Source organism: Gossypium raimondii, chromosome 10 (genome assembly GCF_025698545.1).
Source record: "Gossypium raimondii isolate GPD5lz chromosome 10, ASM2569854v1, whole genome shotgun sequence".
In the NCBI taxonomy this organism is placed as follows: Eukaryota; Viridiplantae; Streptophyta; class Magnoliopsida; order Malvales; family Malvaceae; genus Gossypium; species Gossypium raimondii.
Window position 1 is genome coordinate 1,215,768 of NC_068574.1, and position 19,338 is coordinate 1,235,105.

General features: G+C 31.5%; 3 protein-coding genes and 1 long non-coding RNA gene across 7 annotated transcripts; 3 read left to right on the forward strand and 1 right to left on the reverse strand.

Moving 5' to 3' along the window:
- The first annotated feature begins 171 nt into the window (after positions 1 to 171).
- Positions 172 to 1,849, forward strand: LOC105776355 (cysteine-rich repeat secretory protein 38). 3 transcript variants are annotated; one of them, XR_008189897.1, is made up of 4 exons: positions 175 to 1,138; positions 1,268 to 1,387; positions 1,469 to 1,703; positions 1,807 to 1,849. XR_008189897.1 is itself a non-coding variant. In XM_012598958.2 (3 exons), exons 1-3 carry the CDS (start codon positions 343 to 345, stop codon positions 1,525 to 1,527), a joined length of 972 nt encoding a protein of 323 aa, XP_012454412.1. In that variant the 5' UTR covers positions 172 to 342; the 3' UTR covers positions 1,528 to 1,849. The 3 variants fall into 3 exon arrangements, 2 of the variants coding, with proteins under 2 accessions (XP_012454412.1, XP_012454411.1); XM_012598958.2 differs by having other exon boundaries at positions 172 to 1,138; positions 1,271 to 1,387; positions 1,469 to 1,849; XM_012598957.2 differs by having other exon boundaries at positions 1,469 to 1,849.
- Positions 1,850 to 4,499: 2,650 nt separating this feature from the next.
- LOC105776349 (cysteine-rich receptor-like protein kinase 10) lies at positions 4,500 to 8,779 on the forward strand. Of its 2 annotated transcripts, none has more exons than XM_012598949.2 (7): positions 4,500 to 5,564; positions 5,673 to 5,816; positions 5,915 to 6,033; positions 7,335 to 7,545; positions 7,636 to 7,873; positions 7,957 to 8,107; positions 8,187 to 8,779. In XM_012598949.2, the coding sequence occupies exons 1-7, from the start codon at positions 4,772 to 4,774 to the stop codon at positions 8,517 to 8,519; spliced, it is 1,989 nt and encodes a 662-aa protein (XP_012454403.1). In that variant the 5' UTR covers positions 4,500 to 4,771; the 3' UTR covers positions 8,520 to 8,779. The 2 variants fall into 2 exon arrangements, with proteins under 2 accessions (XP_012454403.1, XP_012454401.1); XM_012598947.2 differs by having other exon boundaries at positions 4,501 to 5,564; positions 5,912 to 6,033.
- Positions 8,780 to 8,847: 68 nt separating this feature from the next.
- On the reverse strand, positions 8,848 to 9,621 carry LOC105776356 (uncharacterized). Its single transcript, XR_001127971.2, has 2 exons — positions 9,497 to 9,621; positions 8,848 to 9,144 (listed from the first exon to the last, which is right to left on the reverse strand). It is a non-coding gene; the product is annotated as an uncharacterized LOC105776356 (long non-coding RNA).
- A 5,843-nt stretch (positions 9,622 to 15,464) lies between these two features.
- Positions 15,465 to 18,287, forward strand: LOC105775117 (cysteine-rich receptor-like protein kinase 10). The gene is made up of 6 exons (XM_052621999.1): positions 15,465 to 16,494; positions 16,602 to 16,723; positions 16,920 to 17,130; positions 17,211 to 17,448; positions 17,534 to 17,684; positions 17,762 to 18,287. The coding sequence occupies exons 1-6, from the start codon at positions 15,564 to 15,566 to the stop codon at positions 18,092 to 18,094; spliced, it is 1,986 nt and encodes a 661-aa protein (XP_052477959.1). The 5' UTR covers positions 15,465 to 15,563; the 3' UTR covers positions 18,095 to 18,287.
- Positions 18,288 to 19,338: the final 1,051 nt, after the last annotated feature.

Here is a 19,338-nt window from a genome sequence, read left to right on the forward strand (position 1 = left end):
TCAAAATCCTAATTAATCCTAATTGAAATAATCTAAAAATTTTAAAACTAGATTACTTGCAGGCTTGCTTATTACAGTCATTGAATACATGTCATTTATTGGTAACCAAGTCAATGGAGTGCTTTCATTGACCCGAACATGGTCACGTAACTAACTGCCACATTGAATAATTATTTATCATTTACTTCCGTTCCATCGATTCATTGCGGACCCAGCTCTCCTTGTAGACCAATTTACACAACAAAACTGCTTTATCATCTTCGTATTGTTAGAACCAGTCAACAAAATACAGCCACCTTCAACAATTAAACGTTTAATCTGTAAGTGAATTCCCTAGAGAAAATGGCAACGGAAATTTCAAGAACAGTACTGTTTCACTTCTTGTTTTCAGGTTTAACATTTACATTCCTCGTTACTTTTGCCGTTTCCTTCGACCCTTATTTCCTGCATTCTTGTGCAAACAACATCGGCAACTACACCGCCAATAGTGCTTACGAGCGTGACCTCAATACCATCTTCAAACAGATCACCTCTATTACGAAATTGAATTACGGATTTTACAGCAAGAAAGTCGGCGAAGTCAACGCCATGGCACTTTGCAGAGCAGATGTTAAGCTAGATGTTTGCACTGGTTGTTTAAATGAAACTATATCAAGGGTCAAGCTGGATTGTCCTAACAGCAAAGAAGCCATCGGATGGTCTGCGGATTGCACGTTACGGTACTCGAACACAAACCTCTCCGAGAAGTTGGAAATTAATCCTCAAACCTGTCTATATAATACAGGATCTACGGCTGATGAGTACTTTGAGCTCAGACTCGGAGAGTTGTTGAGTGACCTGCGTAATAAAGCAGCAGCAGGGGGTGCTCTTCTTAAATACGCAGCAGGTAACTCGTCGCTCAGGGCTTCGGAAAGATTATACGCTCTAGTGCAGTGCACTCCTGATTTGTCTGAGGGAGACTGCAATCATTGTCTTGATAAGGCGGCAACTGACGGGATTCGGCGGTGTTGCCTTAAGCAGAGGGGATGCCGGGTTCTTAGTCCTAGCTGTAACTTGAGGTTCGAAACATATCCCTTTGTTGAAGCCGGAGCGGAGTTTCCACCACCCCCGTCACCCTCGGGCGATCGGCAAAAAGAAGGTACGACAATTTTCCTTCCACTGTCACTTCTTCCAACCACCTGTTAGCACAGCTTCACTTTGGAGGCACTATATTAGTCTATCACTCTTGTTGAATCGAGAAAATCTGATTCTGCCCTTATTTAATTAGAAGAGGAACCAAACAAATCAAAAAGGACTCCAGTAGTTGTTGCAAGTTTATCAGTGATTTTTGGGGTAGCTGTGGTTTCTATCTCAGGTTTCTTAATCTGGAAGAGGAGAAACAATCAAGGTATGCAATGGCAAACATTACAAATTTGTTTTGTATTGTTATATTGATCACTTTCTTACTTTCTTCTTTTATTAATTGCAGATACAGAGTACAGAGAAATTCAATTACTTGACTTGGTAGAGGGAAGAATTGATATGTGAAAATCAAGTTTGTAACGTTAGGTATAAATAAATGAATTCTTTCGGGGAACACTAGCTGATGGTAAACAACTGCAGTTAAAAGGCTATCAAGAACTTCCGATCAAAAGCTTGTTGAGTTCAAAAATGAAATCATGTTCTTTTTACCTTTTTTTTTCCCTACTAAGCTACAATTTTAGGTATGGAAACTCTTATCTGAATAGAGGTAATAGATAAGTTCCTTATCCCGTCGAGTGTAATTTTTGAGGTGCTTAAATGCATTTTGGGTTATTGTACATGCAGGAAAATCTGGTACTCAGACTAATCAAATCATCTCTTATTGTCATGTTGGCAACCGATACCGTAAAGCTTGCTCGTGCAATTAAACCAACATCCTTTGTGGGCATATCATTGCAGAATCAATCAAACACATTTCAAATTATGAATTATTATTATTATTATTATTAAAATTTTTCACCACGCTGATTTGATCACTATTTTAATTTTAAGATTATATATTTGAATGTAAAAATTAGTATAAAGCTGATAACTAATCATTTTATGAATATATTTTTAATGTGTTGAAGCACCTTAATTAGTAAACAAAGTTCAAACTTGCATCAAATTATACTCCCAAAAATATACAAATTTTAGCTAACCTTTCTTCTTTCAATCCGCTCTGCAAGACTTACATTAGGGATGAGAAAATTTTGGTTCAATTTGAAAAAATTGAAAATTTTCAAATTTAAAATTAATCAAATCGAGTTATTCGAGTTATTTAATTTTCTCGAGTCAACTCAGACAAGTAATTCTATTTTCGAGCTCAAATCAGGTTGAATTTCATAATTTGAATAACTCGAATAATTGAATAACATTTTGGTATAACTACTCCTTTTAACAATGAGCAATTCGTCTCTCTCTAACAAAAATTACAAAACTTCAAAATAATTTTTAAAATTCAAAACATTTATAAAATTTCAAACCTTATATTTTTTAAAGAATTGTAAAAAAATTGTAAAAAATTCTAAATAATATATAAAGAAAGTTACGATTTTAAAATTTTCTAAAATAATAATTTTAGGGACTTAAATAATTTAATTAATTATTCAAGTTTATCATAGTAAAATATCTTTTCTTTTTCTTATTTTTCTTTGAATTTTTTAAATATATACTGATTCAAATTTAAGTGCTCAAACATGAAATTAGTTATATTGTAATAATATTTTAATTTGACGTGATTAATTTTTTGATTTAGCTCGAACAATTTCACTCGACTTAAATTTCATTTCACGCGACTTGATTCAAAAAAAATTCAAATCAAATTAAGATGATAAAATAGGACTAGTCAACTTGATTAACTCGAAATTTTTTCACTTCATTCGATTGAGCCTTCTTCCTTATTTACGTCGCAAATAGAAAACATATAGTAGTAAGGAAGAGTTCAATTTTATACTAAAAATAAAATTTCAAAAAGTTACATGTGCTTTTTTTTATAAATATACTCTAAAATGGGTTAATCTAAATTATAAAATCTAAAAATTTATTTGATAATGGATCCAATAATGAATAATTTCTCTACCACCGAATTGAACATTGCATTTCAGTTTTAAAATCTATTCTAATCAAAGAAACCAAATTAACTTGACTTTGAAGAATCAAGTAAAGTCCTAAACCATAAATCAAGGCAGTCTGATAATTGGGTATATATGCACTAAAGATAACCAAGAAAAATGAGACACGTTTCCTATCATGTCCTTTCAAAATGTCTTTAAATTCTACCCATATATTTTTCCACAACTTGGTTGCCATTTTATGAGAAATATCCATCAATTGCAGACAAAAACATACAGGAACCCAAAGACCAAGTCTTATAAACTTGTCGTTATTGGCTGCACCAGAAAAAACATCATGTTTTGTATCCTCATATTCTCATTTCTGTAGAGGATTTTTTTTATGGCAAAAAGGAATTTCCTAAGTGAAACGGAATGTAACAAAAGACGATGAAAAGGACGATTAGAATAGATATTTTATAACATTAAGTGTAAAGATAGATGATAGTTTATAAGTGTGGCTGTAGGTACAAGAGTAATGAAGTTGCACATTAAATAGGAGTAATAAGAGGCATTTTTACTGATAAAGAATTCAAGTCTTGTATAATAGTCCATTTTAAAAAATGGAAGATGTATTTCATGTTACAAGAAAAGGTTAACATGTAACATTTAACTATCGATACAAGTTCTTGTGCTTTAAGTTTCTTTGTTGAAGATGGATGGATTGACTTATCACACAAAATTAAGCTCTCCAAAATATTAAAAGAGTAAAGAGAATCAAGAATCTTATTATATTCTAGTCAAGAAATATTTTCTCATATCTTATTGATAAGAGTGTTTGAGTATTATTGACAGGTTGTTCCTAACAATAGGTGTTTGAATATATCTATTCTTAAACTTCAATTATTCTAAATAAGAGTTGTTTTAAATATTAATTGTTCTTAACAAGAGTTATTCTCAAACAATTACTACTATAGGCATCAACGGTTGTGAACATAATAGCTATTCTAGAACAAAGGTTGATTTGAGTAGTGATTATTCTAAACAAAAGTTATTCTTCAGATAAAAATATTTAAAAAGAAAACAATAGAAGTGATGAGAATATGTTTATCTCAAAGTTGAATTTATGTGAATCAATCCTACTCAAATTTTAAACAACTTAAACTCAATATGACTCAATGAGTAACTTAAAAATACTAAAATCTCAAGGAATAAACCTAAAATGATCCAAACCCATATTAATTAAATCCAAAATTAATCCTAAACAAATAATTTAAAATTTTTAACTGGAAGCAACAGAACCTGACAGATCTACCTCAAAGTAAAACTCATTTCAAAGTGAGACAAATTAGATTATTATTTGCAGTCTTGCATACTACAGTCCTTATATATATGTCAGATGTTTTAGGTAATCTGTGTCAATGGAGTTCTTTCACTGTCTTGGACGTAGATGTAGCCAACTGCCACATTGAATAGTTTTTCACTTCCATCCTCATCTGGACCCAAACTCGTCATCTTTGTAGACTAAATCATATACGCAAACAATCCAAAAATCTAATGACTTGACTCGTATTTTTTTATTAAGGATCAGATAATCTTCCACGATGGACCAAAACTTTAGCCCTTACTAAAAGCACCCATATCATAAATTTCAGAATATAGCTGAGCTCTCTCGTCTTATGATCCAAACAAGAAGGTAAAGCCAAAAAAAAAAAGAAATGCAGAGCTCCACAGTTTTCATAACCCTGTGGCTGTTATTAATAGTCTTTTCCGTGCTTAGCCCTGTAACTGAAGCTCAGCCGCCTACTTATCGCTACCACGTTTGTCCTAACACCACCACTTTCCGCATAAACAGCACTTACCAAGCCAACCGTGATACCCTCTTAACTTCTCTATCGTCTAATGGCAGCCGTGGTAATGGTTTCTACAACACAACTTCAGGCAGAAACCCCGACACGGTTTACGGTATTTTCCTCTGCCGTGGGGATCTTTCTACCAGCGTTTGTCAAGCGTGTGTCACCTTCGCCTCTACTGACATTTCCCGACGTTGTCCTGTTGAAATAGCAGCGGTGGTTTGGTACGACGAGTGCCTCCTACGATACTCGGACGAAAATATATTTTCCGCCGTGGCTGAAGAACCTTCAGTTACCTTGTTCAACACTCAGAACATCAGTGACCAAGTCCGTTTCGACAGCCAAGTTCAAGAAGTGATGAGTGGTACAGCAACCCAAGCCGCAAACGCAGCACCAGGTGCTAAAAAATTCGCGACTAGAGAGGCAGATGCCAATTTTACATCGAGTTTTCGAACACTATATACCCTTGCTCAGTGTACACCGGATTTGCCAACCTCTGATTGCGACAGATGTCTGCGATACGTAACTGGAAACCTTCCAAGAGGAAGTCAAGGAGGAAGAGCGTTGAGTCCTAGCTGCAACGTAAGATATGAAACTTACCTGTTCTATAATCTAAATCAAACAGCAGTTGCATCTCCTCCACCTCCTTTAGTTCCAGGTTTATCCTTACTGTTTCATTCATAATTTTGGGTCCTTGCTCTTTTGTCTTGATCTTTTTGTTAGATCATGATACTCACTTTGACCTTACCGGTATATAATATTATAGTTTCAAGAGGGAATGGACGAAGAATATGGCCAATAATTGTTGCCATTGTTGTTCCAATTGCTGCTTCCATTTTGGTTTTATTACTGGTGTGTTGGGTGTCAAAGAGAAGAGCAAAGAAATACGATGCTGTCCAGGGGGGAAATGGTAAAGGGCGTGTGATTTTATGAGCCATAACAATCTTATTTTCCTTGTCTTTCACAAAAAAGTTAGGGTTTTTGCTATTTGGTTGTGCTGTGCAGCAGGGTATGACATAACCACTGTAGAGGCCTTGCAGTATGATTTTGCCAAAATTGAAGCTGCAACAAACAAGTTTTCAGATGCTAACAAGCTAGGCGAAGGAGGTTTTGGTGAGGTTTACAAGGTATTGTTACTCCCTTTTTATTCTGACCCCAACCCCAAAAAAATCTAATCAAATCCGACTTAATCTAATCTGACTATAAAACATGGTTGTTGGTAGTTTAAGTTTTGTTTTCGTCAAATTTTGGTACGTTTAGCCTGTGGTCTATACTGGATTGTATCTATCTATATTGTTTAATACCGATTGGTAAAATATATATATATTTAAAATCAATTTTTTTATCTTTAAACGTTTTAATCTTTCTATAATTACATTTAAAATTAGAAGATATTTGTTAATTTAATTATTAAATTTAATTAATAATTTTAAAATTTATATGGACATTTGAGATATATTTTTATATACATAGTATATACTTTAGAAAGAAACTAAAATTAAGCTACGAATATATATGAAAAATATTTTAAAAAATATTAGTATATCTAAAATAGTACAACAAAATAAAAGGATACTTGTATGTAGCATTATTGGGACAAAAAAGGATACATTGGTCAATACATTACTGGCTACTCTATTATATAAACTTAACAATCACCTCAACAGATTTGAACCCTTAAACTAGTCTAAACCCAAAATAATTCAAACAAATAATAAGAAATTACTCGAACCCATAGTGTCCTAACTTGAAATGCCCTTAGATCCGAACAACCCAAAATAACTTAAACCCAAAACTATCCCAAACTTACATGATCTGAAAATTTTAAAACCTAAATTAACTCAATCTAAATTTATCTCTTCCGAAATTAACATGACCAATCTAATTGGTATGTCTGAGTTAGGGCTATGATCGAGTAGAGTCCAGCCTAAATAGTAGCAAGCTTCAGCTCAAGCTCGAGCTTGACTCAATATTTAGGGCTCAATACTCAACTTGAGCTTGCTTAAACATCAATTTCTAAGCTCGAGACATACTTGAGCTACTCATGCTTAAGTTCAATTAAGCTCATTTATCAATTTTCATACTCAAGCTCAATTAATTCCGTTCGTACTTAAGCTCTTTCTATATAATAAGAGCAAAATTGTAATTTCATAATATACAAAATAAAGTCAAATGAAAAGCTTGATTAAGCTCGCGAGCCATTTGAATCAAGTATCACTATGCTCAAATTTGGCTCCATCGATAGCTCAAGCTACTTGAATTCAAACTTAACTTGATAATTACTGAATTGAATTTAAAATTTTTTAATCAAACTCAAATAACTTACAAGCACCAATTTATACCACTAGTTTGAATACTTGGTCATTTTTTTTCATGCGGAGTCCAAAGAATTCATTTAATAATTGATTAATGATTTGTAAATGCTCAGGGTATCCTTCCAAACCAACAAGTAATAGCTGTTAAGAGGTTATCAAGAGGTTCGGGACAAGGTGATGAGGAATTTAAAAACGAGGCTGTATTGGTAGCTAAGCTTCAACACAGAAATCTAGTCAGACTATTGGGTTTTTGCTTGGAAAGAGAAGAAGAGATACTAGTTTATGAATATGTTCCCAACAAGAGCCTGGACTATTTTGTTTTCGGTATTTTTCACATACTTTTCAAATACCCTTTTTAGAATTTGAATTTATTTTTGAGGTGGTTTTTACACACAATTGCTTGTTTGTGTCTAGATCCTACAAAACAAGGACAATTGGACTGGTCGAGACGATACAAGATTATCGGAGGGATTGCTCGTGGAATTCTTTACTTGCACGAGGATTCCCGGCTTAGAATCATCCACCGCGACCTCAAGGCCAGCAACATATTGTTAGACGAAGACATGAACCCCAAGATTTCGGATTTCGGCATGGCAAGGATTTTTGGGGTTGATCAAACTCAAGGAACAACCAGAAGAGTTGTTGGAACCTAGTAAGTTCTTACTTTGTTCATAAGCAATTTTACCGGAATGGCCTAACACCCCCATTACACTGACATTGTTACTGGCTCAACAGCGGCTACATGTCTCCAGAATATGCAATGCAGGGACAATTTTCGGTTAAATCCGATGTATACAGTTTCGGGGTTTTAGTCCTTGAAATCATAAGTGGCCAAAGGAACAGTAATTTCTACGAAACAGAAGGCGCTCAGGACCTCATTAGCTATGTGAGTAAAATGCTTTTGGCCTAGTTTGTTCAAATATCCTTTATTAAGAACTTATAGAACCTTTGATGAACCAATGCAGGCATGGAAGCTATGGAAGGACGGGAGATCCCAGGAATTGTTGAATCCTGTTTTGAGGGATAATTACTCAAGAAACGAAGTCATTAGGTGCATCCAGATGGGATTATTATGTGTTCAAGAAGATCCAGCTGACCGACCGACGATGGCCACCATTGTTCTCTTGCTCAACAGTTACTCTGTCACACTACCGGTGCCTAAACAGCCAGCATTTGTGCTTCAGAGTAGAACAGATGGGAGGATGCCAGACAAGGGGCTTGAATCTGATCAATCTACAAGTCAATCAATGCCATGGTCTATCAATGAGGTATCTATTACTGAATTACACCCCCGATAATGTAAGTTAATGGATGCATCCCCACCACGTGCATATGCGATGTTCAGGCTTTGTTCAGTTATTTCCAAATTGTTCCTGTTCTTTCTAGTTCTTCGCCTGTTATGTTTTGTGCTATAGTCTGATTTTGAACACACATTTGTACTTTTATTATAATTGTACTATATTTGTAATAATGCAACTTTTAAAAAATGGATGCATCATCATCAACATCAAGGTGGATAGCTATCTGCCAATCTCGAATAAGCCTTTTGTTCTACCAATTCATGGATTCTTTGTTATAGTTCGATACCAGAATTTGTGCCCTTGATCTCCTGGGCGTCCGTCCTCGTACTTCTAAATATTCTTTTTCATTCAAGGAATCAAAGGTTGAGATGTTGTAAGGCTTAATGCTTTTTTATACAGTGGAGTTTAGCCGGTGTAATAGGCCAATTTTGGCCTGACTAAAAAGCTAATAGCCCATTACTAAACCCAATTAACCCAAGCCTAGATTAAACCCAAATTAGCCCAAATATTAGCCCATAACAAAAACAAAACAGCAGAAACTTAGAAGCAGCCTCTGTTGCAGCAGTTTCAGCACGCACGTCGCAGTAACCGCCCCGCGTCTTCGCTTGCACAACGCCCACGCCTACAATAAACCACGAATCACAGCACAACAGGAGGGGATAGGAGTTAATTAATGGTTATTAGTTTTGGGTATAAGAGGCCGAATGTAAACTGATTTTGAGGAGCAAATTTGTATACCAAGATTAAAAAAAGAGAAAAGAGGGAGAGAAATCAAATCTGTAAAAAGGGATTTTAGCAAAAAAAATATTGTGAACATTAATAGAAAATACAATAGAAAGAAAAGGATTTTGGAAGGTAACAGTTTGTTTTTTTTTTCTTTCTGTTCTTTTATTGTTTTCATTTGCTTTTGTTTTCCTTTGTTTTTTTTTTTGGAAAAAATAATAAACGCAAGGGAAAGGGAAAAGAAGGCTTACCGTCGGGAGATTCGTCGGAAAGCGACCTCGCTTCGTCGTTTCATGGTCGGAAAAGGGAGAGGACTAGAATGGTGGAGGAGCAAATGAAGAGCTGCGGCACATTTGTGGGTAGCTGGAGAAGTGTTATTTTTTAGAGTTTAAAAGTGGGCTTTTATAGGGCATTCTTAAAAATGGAGCATTTGCGTAATTGGCCCCCCTGTTTTTACAGTACTTTTAAATCGTTTTTTATTTCTTTTAAATTTGGCAGCACATTTTATTACTGTTTCAAATTGATCCAATGCTGCGCAATATTTTGGAAGGTTTGGGTAATTTGCGTTTTCAGTTCTCTACATGCTGCGCGTGTTTTAAATTACTCCTTTTCTTGTTTTTATTTTCAAATTCGGCTCATAAATTCTGTTTGGCTTCTAAATTTAGTCCTTAATTTGTTTTTTTTTTGGTTTTTTTTATATTGTTAATGTTATTTATTAGTATAATTATTACTATATAATTATTATTATTGTATGTATATATGCGCGTATATATATGTAACTTAATATATGTATTATAAATGTTTTAAATATATATATAGTACGCATACATTTTATTATCATACCATTTTTTTATATAGTTTATATATATTTTACATACATTATTATTTTATAATATTTATACATTTTTCATATTTTTATAATCCTATATATATTTCTTTTATAATATGCATGTTTATACATTATTCAAGTTATTATAAATATTTTTTCCTTTCTTTCGCATGTTTTATGTATATATTTTCATATTATCATAATTTATTAATATATTATACTTTTATTATTATTATTTTTATGTATGAATATATTTCGTATGTATTTTATTAATATTTTATTTTCATGACTTTTGTATTCATATATATGTATGCATTAACATTTTATAACAATTATGCATTTTTTCATTTTTATTTATTGCATGGTCATACACATACTTGCAAAATTCATTTATACATTATTTATATATGTATACATATATATATATATATATATATATATATATGTCATATACATGTCTATTTTAGATTAAAATATTTATTTCATATTGCATTGACATTTTAATATTTTTTAAATACATTTTGATTTTGTCAAAACATTAAAATCATTTTATGATTCAAAGGTTTTCAAAATAAAAACGATATTCAAAGTTAGGGATTTTCGAGGAAAATTGAGCCCTAACGTATTGGGTTCCAATTTTCTTCGTTAATTCCAAATAACCGAGAATATTCGTTATTTAAAATATATAAGTAAAAATCATTTTTGGGAACTTAGTTTGTTATGTCCTAACGTATTGGGCATGACATAATTGCTTCCTCGAAATGAAGATTTACTTATAAAGCAAAAGTGATATTCAAAGTTCGGGGATTTTTGAGAAATTGTACCCTAACGTATTGGGACTCAATTTCTTCGTATGACTTGAATAATTGATTATCCTTTTCAGATTTCAACATTTGATTAAAAAAAAAAAACATTTTTGACTCTCGACATTAAGACATCAAATAATCAATTTGGTACCAATTTTTGGGCGTTATGAGGGTGCTAACCCTTCCTCGTACGTAACTGACTCCCGAACCCATTTTCTCGAATTTCGTTGACCAGAATCGTTTTTAAGGTGAACCGATCACACCTCAATAAAGGATCGGTGGCGACTCCAGTTTTTGTTTTTAAAAGTCGACAACCGGCAAAAATCATCTTCTTTTTTTCCCACAAACTTGATTGGCAATTTATGAGAAATGCATTAATTGGTAACAAATAAAATGGTAAACTACTCAGTTAGTCACTAAATTTTTGGAATACTTCATTTTGGCCACTAATTTTTTTTTTGTAATTTTGACATTCAATTCTTAAAGCACTTTCATTTTAGTCACCTAACCATTGAATCATTAATGATGATTAACTGTACATGTCAATATCATGTTTACATTTTCATTTTGATCACCCAACTTTTAAATCACTTTAGTCACCGAAAAATCTCTTTTTTTTGTGTACTTGTCCAAATAGAAAAATTAATAAATTAACTGAAAAAGCATTAGAAACTAAAATAATGCATTAAAAATGTCATATTATACATGTTTATCTCATTTTGAAAATTCTTGTTGAATTTCTTTAAAACGTCAAAATCAATCAAAAATTGTTAAAATAAATTTATCCATTGATAATGTCAACCTATTTATTACTATATTATTGAAATTAATTAATTTAATCTCCTCCTAAATTTTAAATTTTCATTTTATGTTTTTAAATTATCCTTTGAACTCAAATAAGTTATATTTAATAATTATTTATGAAACTTAAATTTCTTCGATTATATAATCTTGAATCTTCGAGATAAATTAAAAGCAAAAAGAATTCTTAACTCATATTTAATAAATTAATTAATTGTAAAAATTTTCATTGCTTTTAGCTTAGCATGAGAGATTCAAGATCATATAATTAAAAGAAATTTATGTTTCATAAACAATTATTAAAATTAAGTTATTTGATTAGATTTTAATTTGGAAACATAAAATAAATTTCTAAATTTTAGAAGGTTTTAATTAATTTAACTAATTTCATATTATAGTAACAATTAACAAATTGACTAACACTATCAAAGGATAAGAATTTTCAACAAATTGATTTCGTAGTACAAGTGCCATTAAACCATTATTGTGGAACACATGGGGTGGATGTCTTCGTTGGGACGAAGATGCTATGATGGGGCAGACCCTGCCATTTATTCTGACTTGATAATATAGAGCAATTGAACCCATATGGTATTTGGTGACCAATAATATCACATTTCCAATGAAAGCTTGGGGCACGGATGGTGAATGACATATTTGTCCGGATGGTCATTCTAAAATGGAGGGTGTTGTTGATGACTTCACGATTTACTGGTAGCTTATTGTTTAGGTTTTTTCTCTTTTTTTTTACTTTACCGCATATCGTAACTCGAATGAGATATAACACACCTAATCAAACTGGATTATTAAAATAAATAATCTAAACTTAAAAAATATATAAATCAAATCTAATTCAACTCAAAACCATTTAAACCCAAATTCATTCCAACAACTAACTTAAAATTATTTAATTTGAATCTATAATTTCTTGTCTAGAAAAATCTAAATGATTTTAATATTGAATCAAACAGATGATATTCAAATTTATCTAACCAGATTAGATTTCATGTAGTCTTTATATACATGTCATGTTGTTCGAAAATCAAAGTCAAAATGCAAAATGCAGTGCTTTCACCATCCCGGACGCAGCCATGTAGCCAACTGTCGCATTCAATATTATTTTATCATTCACTTTCCATCCCATTCATTCATTGTGTACCAACTCTTCTTTCTTGTAGACTAATATAAAGGAAATATTATATTTACTATGAGTCCCTATAATTTGATCATTTTAGTATGTGTACTTTTCAAATTGGTTAATTTTAGTCCCTTTACTTTTTGAATTTTGAAATTTTATTCCTAACCCTAAACAATAATAGTTAAATTCGTTTGGTTAAATTCAATTATTAATTTTGTACTATGTGTTCAATTGTAATTTGGTTCATATTCTCCGATCATTCTAAGTCTTATATTTTTGAATTTTAAAGTTCAATCTGACCAAAGTAATAGTCGTAACATTACAATATAATAATATGTTTGACGCATCAGATTTTGAAAATAGCATATAACTTAACTAATTTAATGGCTACCATTTGAGGAGGATTGAAATTTTAAATATTAAAAAGTTCAAAGACTAAAAATGACCAAATTAAAGTATAGGGATTAACTACACAACTTTCACAAAGTACAAGGACTAATAGCTGAATTTAACCAAAAAAATGCAATAGGCTTGACTAAATTTTTTCTTAGCAAGGATCAAAGAAGCTTCTGCAATTGCAAAAAAAAACCATATCAAATTTGATAACAAGAACGCAGATTTATATGTCTGATCTATCTTTGTCTTATGATCCAAGATAAAGAAAGGAGATAACTTTAATTAAAACAAAAATTATGCATCTCTCCACGGTTTCCGCCATTAACCTGTTGCTGTTAGTAATAGTACTTTCCGTGCTTAGCTCTACCAGCGAATCTCAGCACCCTACTTATCTCTATCACGACTGTCTTAACACCACCACTTTCTCTAGGCTTTTTTTATAAAATTGACCTAAAAATTTTAATTAATTACATTAATGACCCATTTTTAATTAAACACGTAAATTTCTTAAAATTTACAGTAAAAGTTGATAGAGCAAAAGAGTTTGGCGCCACCAACATGCCACGCCAGCAATTAGGATAAAAAATTAATTATTTAGTGGAGCTATATAAAATGGCGCTACCTATATAAATACCAAAAAAATATTGTAATTTATAAAAAAAATAGAGGGATTTTAAAAAAATTCCCTTTTTTGGTGGAGCCAAATAAATTGGCGCGGCCCATTTCCTAATTGTTGCCCGCCCCTTTTTCCTTTTAAAATTTTAAATATATTAAGAAATTTTCTTTTTTTCTTTACCTATTAAAATATATATTAAAATTTTAAAATTGGTTATACTTCAATTTTTTTTAATATGTTTAAAATTTTAATATATTTTAATATATTAAGTATATTAAAATTTAAAACTGGTTATACTCAACATTTTCTTTAATATATTTAAAATTTTAATATATTTAAATTTTTAAGTTTTTAAAATTTTAAATATATTAAGAAATATTTTTCTCTTTACCTATTAAAAATAAATATTTTAAAATTTTAAAATATATTTTAAAAATATATTGAATATATTAAAATTTTAAAATTGGTTATACTTAACATTTTTAATATATTTATTTTTTAAATATATTAAATATACTAAAATTTTAAAATTGGTTATACTTAACATTTTTAATATATTTAATTTTTTAAGTTTTTAAAATTTTAAATATATTAAAAAACCTTTTTGTCTTTACCTATTAAAATATATATTAAGTATATTTAAATTTTAAATATATTAAAATTTTAAAATTAATTATACTTAACATTTTTTAATATATTTAAAATTTTAGAAAATTTTAAAAAATCACATTAGAAATTGGTGGCACCAACTTATTTGGCTCCACCAAAAAATGGAATAGTTTTTTAAAGTCCCTCATTTTCAAAAAATTATAGTATTTCCCTAATATTTATACAAGTGACGCCATTCTACATGGCTCCACCAAAAAATTGATTTTTTTATCCCGATTGCTGACGTGGCATGTTGGTGGTGTCAAACTATTTGGCTCCACTAACTTTCACTGTAGATTTTAGGTCATTTAAGTGTTTAATCAAAAATATGAGTCATTTATGTAATTAATTAATTTTTTAGGTTAATTTTATAAAAAAAACCCTAATTATAAGTGTCTAACCCCATTTTAATCAATGTTAAAATTTGATGAATTTATTTTAATATGTTTTATATTATATCTGAAGTGATAAATTTATATTTTAATTTAATTAATTTTAATATTTATATTTTTAAAATTAATTAATTTTAGTTTTAGATTTTTTTAATTTTGGAACTTTTATTCCTAACCTAAATAATAGTAATTAAATATGTTTTGTTAAATTCAATTACTAATCTTGTATTATGTGTACAGTTGTAAATTTGGTCTATATTCTTCAATTGTATCATTCTAAGTTTTATACTTTTTAAACTTTGAAATTTCAATCTTAACCCAAATATAACCTAATTTTTTAGTGAGTAACATACGGAAATAATAAAATGTTATGGTATTACATTATGACAATATATTTGACTCCTCAAATTTTGGAAATAGTTAATAGTTCAAAGACTAAAAATGATCAAATTAAAGTATAAAAATTAAATTCATAATTTTCACAAAATACAAGGACTAAAAGCAGAATTTACCAAAAAAACTAATGATCTTGACTCAAAATTTTCATAGTAAGGATCAAAGAAGCTTCTGCAATGGAAGAAAAATCACCCAAATCATAATTTCAAGACAAGAACCCAGATTTATATGCTTGATCTCTCTTGTCTTATGATCCAAGATAAAGAAAGGGGATTAATTTAATTAGAACAAAAATTATGCAAATCTCCACAGTTTCCACAAACCTGTTGCTGTTAGTAATAGTGCTTTCCTTGCTTAGCCCTGCAATTGAAGCTCAGCAGCCTACTTATCGGTTTCACTCTTGTCCAAACACCACCACTTTCACCGTAAACAGCACTTATCAAGCCAACCGCAATACCGTCTTATCATCGCTGTCGTCTAATAGCACCCGTGGTGATGGTTTCTACAACACAACCGCCGGCAGGAGCCCTGACATGGTATACGGTCTTTTCCTTTGCCGTGGGGATCTTTCTACCAGCGTCTGCCAAGCGTGTGTCACCTTTGCCACCACCGATATTTCCCAACGTTGTCCCAACCAAACAACAGCGGTGGTTTGGTACGACGAGTGCCTCCTACGGTACTCGAATCAAAATATCTTTTCCGTTGTGACAGAAGAACCTGAAGTTAGATTGCGTAACACTCAGAATGTGACCGATAACCAAGACCTTTTCAACCAGCAAGTCTTAGCTATGATGAACGATACAGCAAACCAAGCAGCAAACACACCAGAAGGTGCTAAAAAATTTGCGACTAGAGAGGAAGATGTTAATTTTTCATCAACTTTTGAAGCACTGTATACCCTTGGTCAGTGTACACCGGACTTGATAAGCATGGATTGCAATAGATGTCTGCGAATGGTAATATCAACTCTTCCAACTGGATGGCAAGGCGCAAGAGTGTTGAATCCTAGCTGTAACGTTAGATATGAAATTTACCCGTTCTATAATCAAACAGGCGTTGCATCTCCACCTTCTCCAACACCTTCTCCTCCAGCTCCAGGAGGGAATGGCCGAAGATCATGGCCAATAATTGTTGCCATTGTTGTTCCAATTGCTGCTTCCATTTTGCTTTTATTACTGATGTGTTGGCTGTTAAAGAGAAGAGCAAAGAAGAAGTACGACACTAATGGTAATGGGAATTTTAAATTTGTGTTCCTTTTGAGCCATACCATATTTATTTCCTTGTCTCTCAAAAAAAGAAATTGACAGTCTTTGCTATTTGGTTGGGCTGTGCAGTAGGGTATGACATAACCACCATAGACTCCTTGCAGTATGATTATGCCACAATTGAAGCTGCAACAGACAAGTTTTCAGATGCTAACAAGCTAGGTAAAGGCGGTTTTGGTGAGGTTTATAAGGTATTGTTACTTCCTCTTGATTCTGACCCGAAGCAGAAAACTCGATTTCATTAACCAGATTCTAAACCCGACCCAACACAATTTGATCATAAAAAGTAAAGGGAAGGATGCAAATCCATTGTAACCTGACCCGAAAAACCAAGTAATTGATCTAAATATGCATTTAATGATTGGTTATTAATTTGTATATGCTCAGGGTATCCTTTCTAACCAACAAGAAATAGCTGTTAAGAAATTATCAAGAGGTTCAGGACAAGGTGATGAGGAATTTAAAAACGAGGCCGTATTGGTAGCCAAGCTTCAACACAGAAATCTAGTCAGACTATTGGGCTTTTGCTTGAAAAGAGAAGAAAGGATACTAGTTTATGAATATGCTCCCAACAAGAGCCTCGACTATTTTGTTTTTGGTATTTTTCTCATACTTTGCAATGACCCTCTTGAGAATTTGAATTGATGATCTGTTAACACAATTGCTTGTTTTGTTTAGATCCTGCAAAACAAGGAAATTTGGATTGGTTGAGACGATACAAGATAATCGAAGGGATTGCACGTGGAATTCTTTATCTGCACGAGGATTCCCGGCTTAGAATCATCCACCGTGATCTCAAGGCCAGCAATATATTATTAGATGAAGACATGAACCCCAAGATTTCGGATTTCGGCATGGCAAGGATTTTCGGGGTTGATCAAACTCAAGGAACAACAAGAAGAGTTGTTGGCACCTAGTAAGTTTTACCTTTGTTCATAAGCAATTCAACTATTGGATGGCCTAACACCTCCATTACACTGACATTGTTACCGGTTCAACAGTGGCTATATGTCTCCGGAATATGCAATGCAGGGGCAATTTTCGGTTAAATCAGATGCATACAGTTTCGGGGTTTTAGCTCTAGAAATCGTAAGTGGCCAAAGGAACAGTGATTTCTACGAAACAGAAGGCGCTCAGGACCTCATTAGCTATGTGAGTAAAATTCTTTTGGCCTAGTTTGTTCAAATATCCTTAATAGAACTTACAGAACCTTTGATGAACCAATGCAGGCATGGAAGCTATGGAAGGATGGGAGATCCCTGGAATTGTTGGACCCTGTTCTAAGATACAATTACTCGACAAATGAAGTCATTAGATGCATCCAGCTCGGGTTATTATGCGTTCAAGAAGATCCAGCTGACCGGCCAACAATGGCCACCGTTGTTCTCTTGCTCCACAGTTACTCTGCCACACTACAAGTGCCTAAACAACCAGCATTTGTGCTTCAGAGTAGAACAGATGGGAGGATGCCAGACAAGGGTCTTGAATCTGATCAATCTACTAGTCGATCAATGCCATGGTCTAACAATGAGGCCTCTATCACGGAATTATACCCTCGGTAATGTGAGTTATTAGATGCATCATCATCTTCAACCTCAAACTGAAGGTAGATAGCTATCTGCCAATGTTGATTAAGCTTTTGTTCCGCCTGTTTATGAATTATTGTTGTAGTTATTTACTTCCAAAAACCTTGATATTCCGTCTTATTCTGGTTTTTTGGATTAATCCATAAGAGGTGCTAAACTATTACTCGGATTTTAAATTGTCATTAACCTTCAAATCATTTTAGTGTTATTATCATTTATTTAATCTAATCATTAACTTCAAATATTAAATATCACTTCAGATATAATATAAAATTTATTAAAAATAAATTCATCAAATTTTAACATTGATTAAAATGGGGTTAGACACTTCTATTGGATTCTATGATCATAGCAGCCTGTCTAAAGAGGTAATCAATTTACTCCAATGATGACGGGAGGCTCACTTGTATATAATTAAGGCTTTTTTATAAAATTAACTCAAAAAATTTAATTAATTACATAAATGACCCATGTTTTTTATTAAACACGTAAATGACCTAAAATCTACAGTGAAAGTTGGTGGAGCCAAAGAGTTTGGTGCCACCAACATGCCACGTTAGCAATCGGAATAAAAAAAATCAATTTTTTGGTGGAGCCATGTAGAATGGCGTAACCTGTATAAATATTAGGAAAATACTATAATTTTTGAAAAATGGGGGACTTTAAAAAAGTTTCCACTTTCTAATGGAGTCAAATAAGTTGGCGCCACGAGTTTCCAATGTAATTTTTTTTAAGTTTTCTAAAATTTTAAATATATTAAAAATATGTTAAGTATAATTAATTTTAAAATTTTAATATATTTAAAATTTTAATATACTTAATATATATTTTAATAGGTAAAGACAAAAAATGTTTTCTTAATATATTTAAATTTTTAAAATATATTAAATATATTAAAATTTTAAAATTGGTTATACATAACATTTTTTAATATATTTAAAATTTTAATATATTTAAATTTTTAAATTTTAAATATATTATAAAATATTAAGTATAAGCAATTTTAAATTTTAATATATTCAATATATTTTTAAAAATATATTTTAAAATTTTAATATATTTAATATATTTTTAATAGGTAAAGAGAAAAGTATTTTAATATATTTAAAATTTTAAAAATTTAAATATATTAAAATTTTAAATATGTTAAAGAAAATGTTGAGTATAACCAATTTTAAATTTTAATATACTTAATATATTAAAATATATTAAAATTTTAA

Excerpts from the sequence above, each read along its gene's own strand:
- LOC105776355 (XM_012598957.2), top strand. The coding sequence starts at position 343 with ATGGCAACGGAAATTTCAAGAACAGTACTGTTTCACTTCTTGTTTTCA. Across the intron at positions 1,139-1,267 it reads GGGCGATCGGCAAAAAGAAG|AAGAGGAACCAAACAAATCA; the intron begins GTACGACAATTT and ends TTATTTAATTAG. Across the intron at positions 1,388-1,468 it reads GAAGAGGAGAAACAATCAAG|ATACAGAGTACAGAGAAATT; the intron begins GTATGCAATGGC and ends TATTAATTGCAG.
- LOC105776349 (XM_012598947.2), top strand. The coding sequence starts at position 4,772 with ATGCAGAGCTCCACAGTTTTCATAACCCTGTGGCTGTTATTAATAGTC. Across the intron at positions 5,817-5,911 it reads TGCTGTCCAGGGGGGAAATG|CAGGGTATGACATAACCACT; the intron begins GTAAAGGGCGTG and ends TGTGCTGTGCAG. Across the intron at positions 7,546-7,635 it reads CCTGGACTATTTTGTTTTCG|ATCCTACAAAACAAGGACAA; the intron begins GTATTTTTCACA and ends GTTTGTGTCTAG.
- LOC105775117 (XM_052621999.1), top strand. The coding sequence starts at position 15,564 with ATGCAAATCTCCACAGTTTCCACAAACCTGTTGCTGTTAGTAATAGTG. Across the intron at positions 16,724-16,919 it reads GTTTTGGTGAGGTTTATAAG|GGTATCCTTTCTAACCAACA; the intron begins GTATTGTTACTT and ends GTATATGCTCAG. Across the intron at positions 17,685-17,761 it reads CTCAGGACCTCATTAGCTAT|GCATGGAAGCTATGGAAGGA; the intron begins GTGAGTAAAATT and ends GAACCAATGCAG.